Below are 16905 nucleotides of genomic sequence, written 5' to 3'. Positions count from 1 at the left end.
TTTAGAAAATGGAGCCCTGATTAGAGGGGCATTTTTCACCATGCTGTTTTCAGTTTCCTGCTCTAGTTGGCCATGAACAAACATATATCGTTAGAAAGCCTAACGGATACTTTCCCGGGGCCAGTTTTCTAATAAAATGACAGTAAAATACCCTCCCATGGCATGATTTTAACCATAGGTTCATTATAATCACTTAGTTGTAAAACAATTGCAAATTCCATTTTTACACCAAATTTTTCAGAGGAAAGACACTGGCATCTGCTTTGATTCATCAGAGCAGAGACCAAGATCATCAGTATTCCAGTCCTCAAATAGGATCTCAGGTTCACCTTGTGGTAGGCCCACAAATTCCCTCTAACCCTGGTTGCTCTGTTTTTTTTTTTTTCCTGCCGAACTAAAGGACTGAGATAGAAACGCATAGTTTGGCTCAATGCAAACTATCCCCATGACTGGATAAACCAGTTCAATACTGACAGCCATGCCATAACTCCATCTTCCCATGCAAAGAGAAAACTCATCCTTGCATATACATCTTTCAGTAAAAAGTAAAATACTTATATGATTACATTTCTCATAACTTTCAACTTTATTCCTGAATCCATTAACTTTCTCTTGTTGCTAACAAATTGACTTCCTATTACAAATGCATTTCCCACAATCTGCACACTTCTCAGAAATGTCTACAAAACATCTCCATGGTCTGCTGTGGAAAGATGAGGAACACAGGGGTTTCTATACAAGGTACCAAGCCCAGCAGTGCTTTAGGGAGCAGTGTCTCCTACATAATTACATTGTCAGGGGTTCTAGAACAGTTTTTATTGACCAGTCCCATGGATATATCCTTATGCTCCCTGGCATTGTACACACAGTTTTATATTTGCAAAATACTTGATGGAGGGTCAGCAACAGTGGTTATCAAACATTGGTGTGCAAAGAATAATCCAGTATGGCTGTTGTATAGCTTTCATGAGAGTCTCCATAAAGGTTAAGAATCACTGCTTCCAAAGGTGCTAGTTAATGGGTAACTTCCAGAAATCTCTTAGGGATTGGCACCCAAGCAAATACAGAAGTAATATCCTGCCCTTGAAGACTCTGTTGGTAAATGAAGATTCACAATGACCACCACATTTGCCACTTGAAATTTACCTTGCTATTACTATTATGAAAATATGACAAACAATGAATATTTGAAATATAAGTTATACTCTAGTCCCTAGGGATATATAAATGAAATTTTTACTAATGTAAACCAGTCATGCAGATTACTATAGGCCCACAGTCCCTAGACCAGATTTATATTAAAATAGCAAAAATAATCACCTGAGTAAAAGAAAAATGTAGGTCAGTATTGACAATGCTTCCCTCCCCACATCTCTTTCTGTTCCTTCAGGCTCCCATGGTTCTAGGCCATCAGCTGGGAAGTACAGTTAGGCCTGTTACTTCCAAGGCTGATGAGAAAGCTGAGGAAACCAGTAACACAGAAACCCACTGGTCCACAGAAGGAGGTTTTCACTTACAGAGAATCTTTACACAATGTTCACCAGCTGATTTGAAAATACCCACAGAAAATTAATTTATACTTCAAAGACCTCTGAAAGGCAACTCATGCTAGGTCACCTTTGAGCTTCCCATTGGCTGCTAAAGTTCTCTTGATGCATCATCAATTATATATTCTTCACAACTAAACATCACTTACAACGTTATTCATTAATGTTTGCAGAACCAAATGGAATAGGAAATGCCTACAGGTGATATGTCTGTGACCTGCACATTATAACGTGCAGTTGTGAACAGACTACCTCTCTGGGAATCTTCACGTGAAAAGGCAATCAAATTAACTTATTACTCCACTGCTAAAAGAATGCTAAGAAAGAGGTGAGAATAATTCTCTTTGGTGGTTTTTCCTCTAATGATCAGCAAAGGGCTTTTTTTTTTTTTTTTTGAGACAGAATCTTGCTCTGTTGCTCAGGCTGGAGTGCAGTGGTGCATCTCTGCTCACTGCAAGCTCTACCTCCCGGGTTCACGCCATTATCCTGCCTCAGCCTTCTGCATAGCTGGGACTACAGGCGCCTGCCACCATGCCCGTCTAATTTTTTGTATTTTATTTTTCAGTAGACACAGGGTTTCACTGTGTTAGCCAGGATGGTCTCGATCTCCTGACCTCGTGATCTGCCCACCTCGGCCTCCCAAAGTGCTGGGATTACAGGTGTGAGCCACCGTGCCCAGCCATTTTTTTTTTTTTTTTTTTTTTTTGAGGCGGAGTCCCGCTCTGTCACCCAGGCTGGAGTACAGTAGCACAATGTCAGCTCACTGCAACCTCTGCCTCCCGGGTTCAAGTGATTCTCCTGCCTCAGTCTCTTTAGTAGCTGGGATTACAGGCATGTGCCACCATGCCTGGCTAATTTATGTATTTTTAGTAGAGACAGGGTTTCGCCATGTTGGCCAGGCTGGTCTCGAACTCCTGACCTCAGGTGTGCCGCCTGCCTCGGCCTCCCAAAGTGTTGGGATTACAAGTGTGAGCCCCCATGCCCGGCCAGGAAATGACTTTCATAGCAGCACCAGCATAGTCAAAAGTAGGACATCACCATCACTGGCACTATTTTGAAAAGTTTTTATATTACAATTAGATTTACATCTTTACACTAATTAGGCCATGTTTATAGTGGTCACTTAGGGGCATGCTTTCAAAATCTGCAGTTGTAGCAATATCATGTTCAAATGCAAAACCCACATTCACGAATCAGCAATATCCAGCTCAACATTTTCTTGCTTTAAAAATCAAAGTATCCACTGAGAAACTCCCTACCCTAGAGTTGGAAATTGCGGGTTCAAATCTCAACTCTGCTCCTTACAAATGGCATCAAGTCAATTAACATCTTTGAGCCTCAGTTTCCTTATCTGCTGATGGGACTGTGTCAAAACATTTTTTTTCTTTCTTTTTTTAAAGAGATAGGGTCTCCCTCTGTTACCCAGGCTGCAGCACAGTGGCCTGATCATAGCTCACTGCAACCTCAAACTCCTGGGCTCAAGTGATCCTCCCAATTCAGCCTCCCAAGTAGCTAGGACTACAGGTGCATGCACCACCATGCCTGGCTAATTTTAAAATATGTTTTGTAGAGACGGGGTCTCATTATGTTACCTAGGCTGCTCTCAAACTCCTGGCCTCAAGCAATCCCTCCACCATGGCGTCCCAAAGAACTGGGATTAGAGGTGTGAGCTAGTGTGCCTGGCTCCCTTTTCAAACACAAACAAAAACAGAGTTTGTTATGAGGATGAAACGAGACATAATGAAGGTAAGAGCAATCTAGTCCATGACCTGCTCAGTAAAGGTTTGAAGAATTTGAATAATGATTTCTTCACATAAATAGTTAGCTAATCCATGCCTCTGTCCCCTGAGGGGAGAGAGGATGATAAGGGAGGTTGAGAAACACATGTTCAGTGCTTTGGGCTATGGTCATGCCAAGTCTAAGGCAGGGATAGTAAAACAAAGGTCACAGAACAAGGACTGTTTTCTGACGTTTCCAACTCTACACTGACTTTCTCATCCAATAATACAGTATCTTGCCCATGTTACTGCGTCAACTTTGACCCTGGAGAAAGATCACAGGGTGGTGCTCCTGGCTGCCTTACCGTCATAATGAGCTTCTCCACGCAGTCAGGTGCCACGCTGTGGAGGTGGGTGAGGTGCAGCTGGAGGTGGATCTTGTTGTTGAGCATGTCCTGGCATAGGGGGCAGCGAAGCATGGGTTGCACCGAGTGCTGCGTCATGGCATGCACCCGGAGCCGGTTGACGTCAGCATTACTGTACTTGCAGTAGGGACACTGGTACATCTGTGAGGAACACACCCACTGCTTTGAGCAACTGTGTGTGCCCCAAGCCCGCCCACCCAAAAGTTTATTCCCTACCAATGTCTAAAACACCTCACCTCCCCACCAGCAGAGTCCCTTCCAGCCTCACCTGCTCCGGTTTGATCTCCTCAGCTGTTTTTGGTCGCTTCGAAGAGAGGGGAGATTCTGAGCTACCTGGGAAGGAGATGCGTTTGGAGGTTGCAGGAGAATCTGTCAGCTCCTTCTCTGCTTGGCTGGACGATGCTAAAAGAGAAAGTAGAAGATGCAATACAGCAGCCAGACCAGGCCAGCTCCCAGAGGGTTTGTGTTGGGTGAAAATCAACATTCATTTATAGCACAGGATTTTCTTGAAACACCAAAATTCAAGAAGGATGAACATCCGGACTGATTTATCAAGCATGTTGGAAAAGAAGCAAGTGTTTCTTTCTCCCCCATGAATTTCTGTCACTACTTTAACAACTGAACATTAGGAAAAGAAGGCAAAGAACTGAAATAAAAGGCTCTGGAGTTGGATTAAGCTAAATTCAGTCTGTTCTAACCTCCCCCAATCTAGACACAATCTGCTGGCTTGTGGGGGGCAGTAGGGCTGAGGGTGGGTGGGAAAGTCTCACCAATTGCTTTGCCAACCTCAGTACCAGACATGCTCTGCTTCAGAAATCTAAGAAGAGATGTGCTCTCAACTTTGTTGTCCCTCCTCTTGGCATCACAACATGGCACAGCATTGGCAACATGGAAAATGTAATGTTAGAAAGGTTCACATGAGTATCAGCACACCAATTATGTGGGGAAAAAATCAAGTTTGGGTTCAGCAGTTTGCTTTTGGGGAAGAAATAATTGAGGAGTGGAACTAGGCAGGGCCTGAATCCAAGATATAATCTAGCCAATGCTCCAGACCCAAGAGTTTATTCAGAGTGGGTGGGAATAGGGTAAGTTTCCTATCTGCTTGCTCAAACCATGCCTCCATGCCCCTCTTGCCTATACCACCAAAAAACCAAACGCTAATTAAAGAGGAGCGGCCCATGAGGATTGAGTAGCAGACAGCACGTACAGAAGTGCTGGTGGAAGGAGTTCTCTGAAGGATGGAAAGGAAACATTTCTTTATCTTCTCTATTGTTAACCCCAATCAGTAGGCATTAGGTTAAGCGCAGGGTTTATAGTTAGGAAAAACCTGCTATCTGCTCCTCCTTCCAGTAGAGGCAAACACTTTGGTAAGAAAACAGCCAGGCTAAGGGTTTATCCAGGATAAGCAAGGCTCCTCCAGCTTAAACACAGTGTGGTTGGATCTGGTTGTTCCATAACCTGGTCAATATCTGAGTGTTGGCTCTTTCATTTGTTTTGAATATGGGACTCCATTTTTCAGAATTTTGCTTAAAGCAATAAGAAAAAAAAAGTAATAAAAGTGGTAGTGAGAAAATATATATACCCACTGCCCTGGTGAAAAAATAATGTGGCTCAGCATTCAGGTCACTGAATTAGAAAGCCCAATTTTTTTTTTTAATTTTATTATTATTATACTTTTAAGTTTTAGGGTAGATGTGTAAACTAGTTCAACCATTGTGGAAGTCAGTGTGGTGATTCCTCAGGGATCTAGAACTAGAAATACCATTTGACCCAGCCATCCAAAGGATTATAAATCATGCTGCTATAAAGACACATGCACGCGTATGTTTATAGCGGCACTATTCACAATAGCAAAGAAAGCCCAGTTTTTATTCCTTGTTAAACTGCTTTCTGTTTTACCCTGTCTAGTTATCTGGCATGTATTTCCATTTATGCTTGGGTTTGAAATTTGTTCTGATGTGGACACCAAGATGCTGTCATTACTTTAATAAACAATTTTAGAAAATCAATTTTATTCATTAAAATCATAAGGCCACAATATAATTTTGAAAAGAAATTTGCCAAATGCAGGAAATATATTCCAGGAAGTTGATGCTGTTCCCAGAATGCACATCTTGTGACCTTTAACCCCAGTATCTTGGTAACCTGGTCTACGTAAGTTTGCAGGACATCTATTATTTAAAAAGTACAAGGACAAGCATATTACACACAGATCCTCCTCCTCCCAACACACACATTCATAACAGTACTTTAATCTGTCTCGAATCGACTTCAAACCCATTTTGCTCTTAATGGGAGTTATTCATTTTCACTTGAAAGGTAATACATGACGGCTGGATGTTAAATGTGATGGACTGGCTGCCGATTAACTAGGTGCTGTAACATTCTAGACCAGTTCCCCCATGGCCTACTTCCCATCTCCTGGCCCCACTCAGACCTGATCCTATGGAACGTCGCGTTGCAGGTTTTAGACCTTGCAGTGTGATGGGCCGCTCCTGAACACGTCTACATTTGGAGTCTTTAATTAATGTTTCAGGAACTTAAGTTCCCTTGCCCCCAGAAACTTCCTTATTCTCCATCATTTTGATTTTTGCTTAGTGGTTATCTTCTATATATTAACTCTTCAAATGCATTCTCAAGATGGGGTGGTTGAGGGCATCAAATAATACTTCCAATGTTTATTCGTCACAGCCATTTCTTTACCTTCTCTATTGTGAACTCCAATCAGCAGGCATTAGGTTAGGCTCAGGGTGTATATAGTTAGGAAAAAGCTGCTATCTGCTCCTCCTTCCAGTAGAGGCAACTAAGACATAGATTCTATTCCATACACCCATCCCCATCTTTTTGTTACTCTGCCTGACTAAAAACAACACCTGTTTTACAGGACTGTGACTGCCTTGTAAATGCCCTCAATCTGCCTGCCTCCCTACTATGGAATGAGTCCATTGTGCACTTGCTCAATAGTGTGGATGAATGGGCACCGAGGTTGAGACCACCCAACTCATCTCACTCTCCCAGAGCTGAAAAGCAAACACAGTAACCCAGTGCAGCATTAGTTTCCTCATAGGACCAAAGAGTCCATCCTCTTCCTTGAATGCTGAACACACGATGAATTGTGGTGAGGTTGCAGAGGTGAGAATTCTGGTTTCAGAAGCCACTATTCTTTCCCCCTGCATGGAGAGGGGAACTTCTTTTTTTTTTTTTTTCAAACTCAAACTGCTCTGGAATTCTAAAGCTTCTTTTGTGAGCGAGCTAAGGACCCATTATAAAGTATTTTAAAAAATAAAATCACCAATTGCTCACTCATTTCTCTTTCTTCCCAGTGATACAACAGCCCTGCTTTAACATGAAGTGCTGCATCCACTGGTGCACAAACTTCAGGTTCATCTCCTTTCTATCTAAGACAATCTGCATCGTTATTAGATCAAATCTGTCTAGAAGTGGATATTAGCCACCTGCAGCTCACTGGCCCCTTCTCTAAAGATAAAGCAATGCCATTCTTATAACAGATTCTATAAACACCCAGTTACAATCTCATTGTGTCTCCCTGAGTGATGTGGGGATGGCTCCTAAGAGTTAACTATGGCTGACACATGCCCCTCCCTTGCTTGACCTCAGACATTAAAATGTCAATCCCTATCAAGACATGGTACCAAAGTCATCACACCATTTCTGTAGATGGGCAAATAGTTGTGCAAGTTCTGGCCAGGTGCTGTGGCTCACTCCTGTAATCCTAGCACTTTGGGAGGCTGAGGTGGGCAGATCGCTTGAGCCCAGGAGTTCAAGACCAGCCTAGGCAACATGGTGAAACCCCATCTCTGCAAAAATTACAAAAATTAGCCAGGCATGGTGGCCAGTGCCTGTAGTCCTAGCTACTCAGGGGGCCGAGGTGGGAGTATCACCTGAGCCTGGGAGGTTGAGGCTGCGGTGAGCCATGATTGTGCCACTGTACCCCAGCCTGAGTGACAGAGTGAGACTGTCTCAAAAAAAAAAAAAAAAAAAAAAAAGAGTTGTGCAAGTTCTCCATCAACATGCTATGCTGGATGAGGGTTTATCACAGGCCACAGTCAGAGGTTCTCTCAAGTTTCTTCTCTCTGAAGAACTTCAAAAGGGCCAGAGTCTCAGAATCAATTTCTACTTCAGTTCTGTCACTAGCATACATCGTAGGCATAAGTAAATGAAGTTGTATGAATACAAAGAGAGAAAGTACTGTCGTTTCCCACTTTGAAGGCTTTTCTAAACTTAAACTCTAGAAGACATGTCACAATATACAAAACACTCTTTTAAAAATCAATTACTGGTCACTTTAAGCCTGCGATGATGTCACATAAGTGAAATGGAAATACATGCACTCCAGAGACAAGACATAGTTTAGACAGTTGGTGTCTGGAACCTTTGGTTTACATTGGCAACAAAAAAACAAACAACTTGAAGCGTTAATGACTCTAGTGGTTTGTACAATAACGACAAAATGATTTGGAAACAATCTAGATATCTTACAATAGGGCATGGTGTAAGTAAACAATGGTACGGCCATTCTACTATTAGAAGACATTAAAACTGATTGCTATGAAGCAATATGGAAAAATCATTGAGAATGCAAATCAGAAAAGAAGATAAAATGTGTATTATCCCATGTTACAGCTATGTAAAAAGTAGGTATTAGAAAAAAAGACTAGAAGAAAATGATCATTGTCTTTAGGTGATGACATCATGGAACACTTTATAAGCTTTTCACATAGTCATTTTATTTTTAATAATACAGTTATCATTTAAGTTCAACTGTCCATGAGAAAGTTGGTATTGGCTCTATACTGTGCAAAACATCAGATGGTATTTTTTACTTTGCTGGTGAAAGCAATTCCTCTCATTTTGGCAGTTATAAAATATGAAAATGTGTTAAATCTCAAGTAAATCTTCCACAGGCAACATGTTGGGCTCCTGGGATTTCAAAGGGGATAAAAATGTGGTAAGGAATCATGCAACTGAATGCGCTATAGATGACAAACTCTATAAAGCTAGGTAAATGGGATATTGTGACAACGAAATGCTGGGTCAAACTCCTACTCAAACTTAACAGGATGTGAGCTATGGATTCCATGCCACACAGACTTTCCAGGGAGTGAGAAAGCACTTGCTCTGCTTGTTAGTGTTATGGTGGCCCTACCCAACGCATGCTGATGAGGCACAGGAAAGACTAGCATGTCCCTGTTACGGAGTTCAGAAAATTCAAAAGTCGGCTTTCTGGGCCAACAGCCACCACTTCTCCTCATACTGAGATGAGTTGGCCAACTAAAACTCACAAAGACAAATACTGAGAGAGACAAACCTGTTCATGATTGTCTATTTTATCCTCTTAGGCTCCTCTGCATTCTAGGCAAAAGAATTTCATTTCAAAGGGAAGCACAGTTGTCAATACATGGCTCCCTTAGGGAGAAAATCATTTATGCATGGAGACATCAACTTCCAGATATCCTTTGATTTTATCATATTTCTTTTAGAAGTATTTAACCTCTAAAACTAATTACTTTAAAAGTTACCCCTCTACTCACACTAGTTAGAGGGAATAGGGAAGAGAGCTGATAAGCATTCATGCAAAGTTTTGTTTGGAATTTGCAAGAAATGGTTTTATTATATTGTAAGCATATAGAATAATTAAAATATGGCTAGCAAAACTTCATGTAGGAAGTGACTTACTTTAAGGAACAGTATCACTTAGAAAGCTTATAAAGTGGACAAAGATGGTAGAAGCACAGCCTTTCAACATTCACCATCCCTTATAACTTCACCTGATAAAACCATTCTTGCTAGAACAAATTCTCATGTGATCCCAATCTTTGCTAACAAATTCAACATAGGAATCACTGAAATTCTGGCCACAGAAAACTTAAGAGTTGCGCTTGCAATCCCAGTGGACTTAATGCCGACACAGGCTTCATTTCTCATCTAGTAACTCTGTACAACTCTGAAGCCAAGTAAGGCGTGGAGTTGCTGCTTCATCAAAGATAAGCCTGAAGAAAAATTGGAAATGAAGTAAATATGGAACCCTAAGGTCCCTCATTTTCAAGATATCTACTTGCCCTCCAAGAAAACCAACATACTGGTAGAATTAGTTTCTGTGTTTCCTGAGCAAAATTCATCTTTTCATCACTAAACACACCAGTGCGCTGTTGGCATGGTGGGCAGCCTATGATGCAGACCAGTCTCCCTCTGCCCAGAGGCCTCCCTCCCTTGGGGAAATCCTGGGCAGGCATTGAGCTGTCCACGTTACTGGGAAGTTTCTTTTGCATCTCTTCATGGTGGAGTGACTCTCGGAGGTGGTAATCACCAAAGTGCTGATCCTCTACCTTTTGGGGGTCCCGAGGTGAGCCCACTGAGCATCTGGGATGCTGCCTGACACTTGAACCTTGTGGAGAATCCAAAGGCAGCCACCACCCCCGCCTCTCAACCATCAGACTCTTGGCTAAAAAGTACCACTGACAGCCCCTCCATCTAAACTTCCATCTCCCAAACCAGCAACATAATGGAGAAGCCAATTAAATGATTATTAATTCATGCTACTTTCCGTAAGCCAGAGGTTCTCATCGCCTTGCGTTCCGTAAACCAGCTTGCCACCTGCCCCAGAAATTTACAGCAATCTTTTCTCTATCTCTGTTGACTAGCAAAAAAATAAATTCACATAACTCCATACTTAATGTCTGAGTTGGGATAACTATTCCAGCACACAAGACACAGATGTATCACCAGATCTGAAAATGGTCCTTCAGCTCATAATTATAATTAAATGGAAGGTGCAATGTGTGTTTCCCATAGCTCCTCTCTCTCAGCTTCTCATACCTCATGCTCCCTCTAGACAGCAGAAATGCAATGTTTCCAGAAGGTCATCTGTGCTTCTGGATTTTGTGATCTTCTGAGTTTCATTGAAAGTAGAGTTACTCTTGGCATTTGCTTGCAATTCCTTCCCCAGAGGACAGGCTGGGCTTTCTTACTCGAATCTCCTGTGGAGCTACTGCACTTGATAAGTGGCCAAAGATCTAGCTAAATTTTCTTCCTCCCCCAATAGAGAGAACAACACTTCCTTTAAAGAATCTGCTTTCCTGCCAACTTGGTCTTTAAACATGCATGGTCTCATTCTGCCTCCAACCAAGCACTTAGAGATGTTTCAAAGAGGAAGAGGGGAAGAGGATTTGTGTGAAGCAGATGCACGCACATGTCCACTCAGCAGGGGGCGGTCTTCATGCCACAGCTAAAAGGAAGCTGAGGCTTCTCTCTTCCCTGTCCAAAGGAGCAGAATCTGTCTCAACATCCAGCCTGGTGAAGTTAAGAACCTTCTATTCAAAACACAGTCTTATTCTCAGGAAATGCAAGCTATCTGGCTCCCACATATCCCTAGAAAACACCTACCCCCAAAAGTAGAATATGCCTACATAGGTATGGCAAGACACAGAGGTTCCATCAACTTCACAGACCTTTTGTTTCTAAAAAGAGTTTCAAGGAAAATTTGATTTATACTACACATAGGTATAAGAGTTACTCAGGGAACGGCTATTTTTCTTCTCCAACTTAAATATGAACAAAATAGGTCAGCACTTTAAAAATCCAGCAGCTCTTAGGTGTTATTATTACGATTTTACTTTTTGTTTGGAAATAATTATAGCTTCACAGGAAGTCGCAAGAACAGCATAGAGAGGGCCCATGTACACTTCACCCAGGTGTTACTTATTAAGCAGTTTAGATAAAGATTTCCAGGTCTTCAGTCACTCTTCATCCTGACCCTGCCTCTCCGGCTCCCTCCCTCCCTCTCTCTCTCCCCCACCCCCAATCTTGCTTACATCTACCAAGACTTAGGGCCCTATGCCTGTCATACACCTTTCCTGTCCTTTAGGAAAGCTCCATGCCTCCCTAACCCAGCAAGGGCTCAAAACTTACTGTCTAGTTAAGAAGTGGATCTCAAAACCTCACGCTTGTCACTAAGATCGCAGCCTTGAGGTTCAGCAAATGCCAGAATGTGTCAGACTCCCAGACAGGGTTCATTAAAACACATATTACAGCCCCTGCCCTAAGGTTCTGATTGAGTAGGTCTGAGTCAGATAATGTGCATTTCCAGTAAGTTCCCTGGTAATGCTGATGGTCCAGGGACGACACTTTGAGAACAGCAGTCACAGCCAAGGCTTTGTGTAATAGGTAGGAACCACGCTGCTTTGCGGTCTAACTAGAATTAAATGAGACGGCCCAGCAAGCATGGGCCAATCTGTCAGTCCACTTTAAATGGCTCTGATGACATGATACTCTCATCTAAACTCAGGGATGATAGGCAGATTTGGTCTCATAGCCTAGATGTTTTAAAACATCCTCAGGCCACCTGTTTACTCTAAAACAAATGCAGACATCTTCAAAACCAGAAATTCAGAAGGAATAAGCTCCACGTGTTCTGTTAGCAGCATAATCCAGAATAAGGACAGACTCCCTTGTTTATGGAAATCTGTTTCTTTCCACATGTCCTGTCCTGGAGAGCCTCTGTGAAAAGAGGGCAAATACCTGTGGGCTCCTTCCACCTTGAAGAAAGAGGAAGCATCTTTTTAGTGCTGGCTTCCCTCGGCCAGGCACCTGCAGGCCTCGGCAGCTGAAGGCCCTCTTTGCTTCAGCCCTGGAAGGATGCACAGATATATGCTAGCCCCCATTTGCACATGTCAGCAATCTGGGAATGGGGGTTCAGGCACCATTCTGTGGGGCCTCTGCTTTCTCTGCAGGAAGCAGCCTCTCTGGCAGGCTCTGGAAGCCTCAAGGTGGGATGGTGGGCACACACTGACTGGTGGGTGCTGCTGCTTCCTCTGCGTATTTTGGGAGAAAAATAGTGCTAAGCCCTACATCAGAGACATCAATCTGTTGCACTAATTCCTTGCTGAAATATGCATAAGGCTGCTTAACCACACTGATTTGAGTTCCCAAAAGGCCATTCCACATTTCAATTTCAAGACACCTTGCTCCCTCTGTGTCAGGTTTGCAAATGAACCACCAGTCAAAACAGAGCCACCACCTGGTTTAGACCAACATCAGCTGTTGGTCTATTTAATAAATTATAGGCATTGGACTGCCACCGTGAGCCCGGCTCATGCCAGGATTTGGAGGCCTGCTAAATATTCCTGATTTTGATTTTGACCTGATTCCTGACTTTGAGGTACTGAGTCAACCTGCCTGTCTTTGGCCTCTTGTTGGCTCCCCCAAAATATGCTGTCTTCCCCTGGCATAGCTTCCTGCAGCTATGGCCATGGTATCTTGTGAGGATGGGTGGCCACAGTCCAGGGACACACTAGAGGGTCTGCACTTATCACGCTTCCCTGTGGCTTTATTACAGGACTGTGAAGACAACCAGAGTGGGAAGGAACCTCAGAGACCTTTGGACCAACAGAAGAAAAAGCCCAGAGGTGCAGGACATAGATCAAAACCAGTCGCATGCAAGTCATTCTGGGATCCGGCCAAAGTTAATTAACAGAGGCCCATTCAGTCTCCACCGAGTCAAACAATAATTAGGTTAGTTAGGGTCTCTGAGCCCCAACACAGTCTAGACTCTGAGAGACTGCAATATAACAATATTTTTCTAGTTTCTTCTCCATTCCAAATCTATCTTCCTAAAATACTAAATTTTAAGAGTCAAAGTGAACTTGTGAACATAAACAGATAAAATGTGGGTGTGTGTCCAGAATGGTGACAGACACGGAGAACTGCTGAATATAACTTATTAGAACCTTACAAACCGGCCTTCCCTCATGATCCACCTAGGGTTTCTTTTTGCTAGTCAGGTTCCACAGGAAAATGTGAGAACTTGTACTTAGGGAAGAAAGATATCACTCAGGTCCCTGCAAGGGTGGAAAATGGGAATGATTCTCCACTTTCCTCTCCAGATTTAAGCACTACAAAGACTGTCAACATCTTCTCTTGGCATTTTGTACAGTACAGAGAGATAGACACCCTACATTGTGTAATGTTTATATTTAATATCAGTGCTGCTTTCCGTCTCCATTGAGTTCTCACATTCAGCTCACTCACAGCGCTCCAAAGGCCTAGGATAAGTGACCTGTGTGAAGGTGTGGGGAGGTGGTTCTGGAGCACCTTCAGGGACTCCTCAGGAACTGATGTTTCTTCACTTGTTTGCCTAAGGCCAAGTTCTCTTTACCGGAGGGCATCATTCAGCCCCCCTTGCTAGGTAATAAAGCACAGTACTTTGTAGCACTGGTCACAGTTGGTTCAGATCCTGGTTGTGTGACCTCAAGCATCCTATCTGACTACACTGAGCTTTCCGTTTCCTCATCTGTCAATGGGATAACACTGTCTACACATGGTTTCTGTGCCACTAGCCAGAGATCAGGCATATGATACCTACCACAGAGTCTGGCACACAGTGAAAGCGCAAACATTTGTTGCTATGGTTTCTTTTTTAGAAGGATTGGGAATAATACTGGTGGGGCTATAAAACCATACAACGAGGGGAGAAACTTGTTTATTTTTGCTTTTTTATGGGCTTTCCAATGAAGAGCGGAAAGCCTGCTAGACAAATTCTAAAAGCTGTAACACTGAAACTTGGTTTTTAAGACAAGAAAAGACACCCTAAATTTGTCTTTTCTCTATACCAGGATGAAACAATCCTATTAACCCATGTATTTAATGTCTACAAAGCAGAAAGTAGAATAACTTGGACTTAAAGGTACTTATGTCATGCTATTTTACCAATTGATTGTTAATGAAACATCTAAATAGTATTAAGCACTTGCTAGGTGCTGGGGATTACAAAAATCATTGGTTGCCACATAGCTCCTAACCATAAACAGCTGACAAACTCTATCTGACAACAAGAGAAGCATAGAATTTAAGTTCTCCTCCTCCAACCTTCCTATGAGTAGAGGAAGTGATAATGTTACATGTTCTTTGACTTTATAATGTAGGAAATATATCTGACTCAGAAGGCAAATTGGGATTTGACTGCAACTCTGACACCCAAGAGTTCCCAATCTGTGAGCCTTAGTTCTCGAGGCTGTAAAATGAAGGTAGCATTGGACCCAAGAAGAATATGAGAACCTAATGAATGTGCTCTAATATCCCCCACAGAAAGGCACAATGGTATTTTTTTTTTAACAATCATGATTATAATAACAGAGGTACTTTCTCATTGGCGCAAAAGTTAAAGCTGGAACAAAGCAGGCAAGATTAACATGGCCACTCTGTAAGAATAATATGCAAATCTATACGGTATTTTCTATAGTGATGAACAATGATTTGCTCCTTAATCTACATTTTCACTGCCCTTTATCTATACCTTGATGATAGTTCTCATTATACTGTGTCATAATTATGTGATTACATATGACAACACTTCTAGAAAGTGAGTTCCTTTTTTTTTTTTCTTTTTTTTTTTTTTTGCATGTCCTGTACCTGCCTTAGATATTTGTGCAAGAAAATATTTGTTCAACTGATGTGGTCCCTATCTCTCTTATGACTTACAATATAAATTCTCAAAGCCAAGACCTTTGAATTAACTGGAATTCGGGCAAGTCCAGACATACACCACAGCCTGTATCTATTTTGGCTTCCCAACATAAAAATAGTTCATGATTTGTTTTCAGTTGTGAGACAGAATTCTGCCTGCAGTGACTTTAAGCAGCCAAGTATACTGAAAGTGGCCTGGAAAAAAAAGAGTGGGGAGTGAGAGAAGGGGGTACAAGCTGACTCTGGAAAAGGTGACACAGTCATACAATTCCCATCTATGTGTGAAAACATAAAACCAAAAACGATTTCCATTGGTAGGACTGTGAACCACAAAGGGGCCATGCAAAATGGGCTCCCGGTATTCCCTCACATGCACCCTACTGCAAAGACAAATTTACTTTTGGGTGAGGTGGAGAAATGAAACCAAGTACTGGAAAGATACAGAGTTAGGCCAAAATGATTTTTGTAGAGGTATGGTGGTGGTGAATGGCCTGGTTTCTAGTCACCAACAGGGTTGGGATATGGGTGGCCACTCAAAGGCACCCATGTGAGTCTCCAAGGACTCCTCTGTTGATGTCCTCATCACACTGCCTCTGACAACACAGTGTGTCTGTCCCAAGAACACAGAACTAGGTAAGGGCATATGGTGCTCTGACATTCTATCAAGAAAAGTAGGCTTGGTGCTGCCTGACCTCCATTGAGAAAGCCTTGAGCCTTTTATCCAGGGTATATTAACTAGCCACAGACAAGGGAAATCTTGAAAAGTTATCAGCATTCCAACTTTAGTAATTAATATGCTCCAAGATTCTATACTGCTCTACAACTATCCCTCCCCCCGGTCATAATTTATGAAGCTCCAGAATTGTTTTTCTTTGTTTTGTTTTGTTTTTTTTTGTTTGTTTGTTTTGAGACGGAGTCTCGCTCTGTCGCCCAGGCTGGAGTGCAGTGGCGCAATCTCGGCTCACTGCAAGCTCCGCCTCCCGGGTTCACGCCATTCTCCTGCCTCAGCCTCCAAGTAGCTGGGACTACAGGCGCCCGCCACCACGCCCGGCTATTTTTTTTTGTATTTTTAGTAGAGACGGGGTTTCACCGTGGTCTCGATCTCCTGACCTCGTGATCCACCCGCCTCGGCCTCCCAAAGTGCTGGGATTACAAGCGTGAGCCACCGCGCCCGGCCAATGAAGCTCCAGAATTGTTAATAACCCATTTGGTCCAACCTGCCACTTTACAGATTTGGAAACTGAGGTCCAGAGACCTCAGGTCACGCAGGTGACCTTAGTCGCAGAATTAGGCCTTGAACCCAGGGCTTCTGACTCCTACGAGTCCTGTATTTTTCCTAACACGTTTCCCCTCAGCACATACCTTCTTTTGTCTTTAGAGACTCAATTTGGAAAAAAAAAAAAAAAAAAAAAAAGTATTTTTTCAGCCCCTTTCCATTCTTTGTCACAGATTATATTTCAGGCACTAAGTTCCCCATACAAAGGCATCTCTATTTATACAAAGCTGTAAACAACAGGGAAAACAGGCGGAGGGCTGGTAATAGATTTGCACCAGGATGTGCCTGACCTGCTTTTTTTCAACCTCAGTAATTAGAAAGGCAGCAGGTCTGCAGGAATTATTCATATGCAGCAGGAGCCATACACTATACATTTATGTTAAACATGTCAAATCCGATTGAAATCATGCCTGCCAGCACCATATTCCATAAACATACTTTTCCCTAACAGTCACCCA

The 16905-nt window shown here is 42.6% G+C and overlaps 1 protein-coding gene, 1 long non-coding RNA gene and 1 other non-coding gene across 3 annotated transcripts in view; 1 reads left to right on the top strand and 2 right to left on the bottom strand.

Annotated features, from left to right (window-relative positions):
- The window catches only part of LOC131383854 (uncharacterized), a 56767-nt gene extending 42807 nt beyond the window's left edge, over positions 1–13960 (top strand). The window contains exon 4 of the long non-coding RNA XR_009214239.1: positions 13046–13960. This is a non-coding gene — a long non-coding RNA (uncharacterized LOC131383854). The remainder of the gene's footprint in view (positions 1–13045) is intronic.
- The window catches only part of ZFHX3 (zinc finger homeobox 3), a 173461-nt gene that overhangs the window by 20617 nt on the left and 135939 nt on the right, over positions 1–16905 (bottom strand). Inside the window, exons 5-6 of the mRNA XM_032157793.2 lie at positions 3959–4092; positions 3631–3831 (exon numbers count right to left, since the gene is read on the bottom strand). Of these exons, the coding sequence (XP_032013684.1) occupies positions 3631–3831; positions 3959–4092 (335 nt within the window). The remainder of the gene's footprint in view (positions 1–3630; positions 3832–3958; positions 4093–16905) is intronic.
- LOC116472054 (U7 small nuclear RNA) lies at positions 14205–14264 on the bottom strand. Its single transcript, XR_004248967.1, has one exon. It is a non-coding gene; the product is annotated as a U7 small nuclear RNA (small nuclear RNA).

The sequence above is a fragment of the Hylobates moloch genome, unplaced genomic scaffold (assembly GCF_009828535.3).
Source record: "Hylobates moloch isolate HMO894 unplaced genomic scaffold, HMol_V3 SCAFFOLD_6, whole genome shotgun sequence".
NCBI lineage: Eukaryota > Metazoa > Chordata > Mammalia > Primates > Hylobatidae > Hylobates > Hylobates moloch.
Note: the sequence above shows the minus strand (reverse complement) of the source record. Positions and strands in the feature narration are given on the sequence as shown.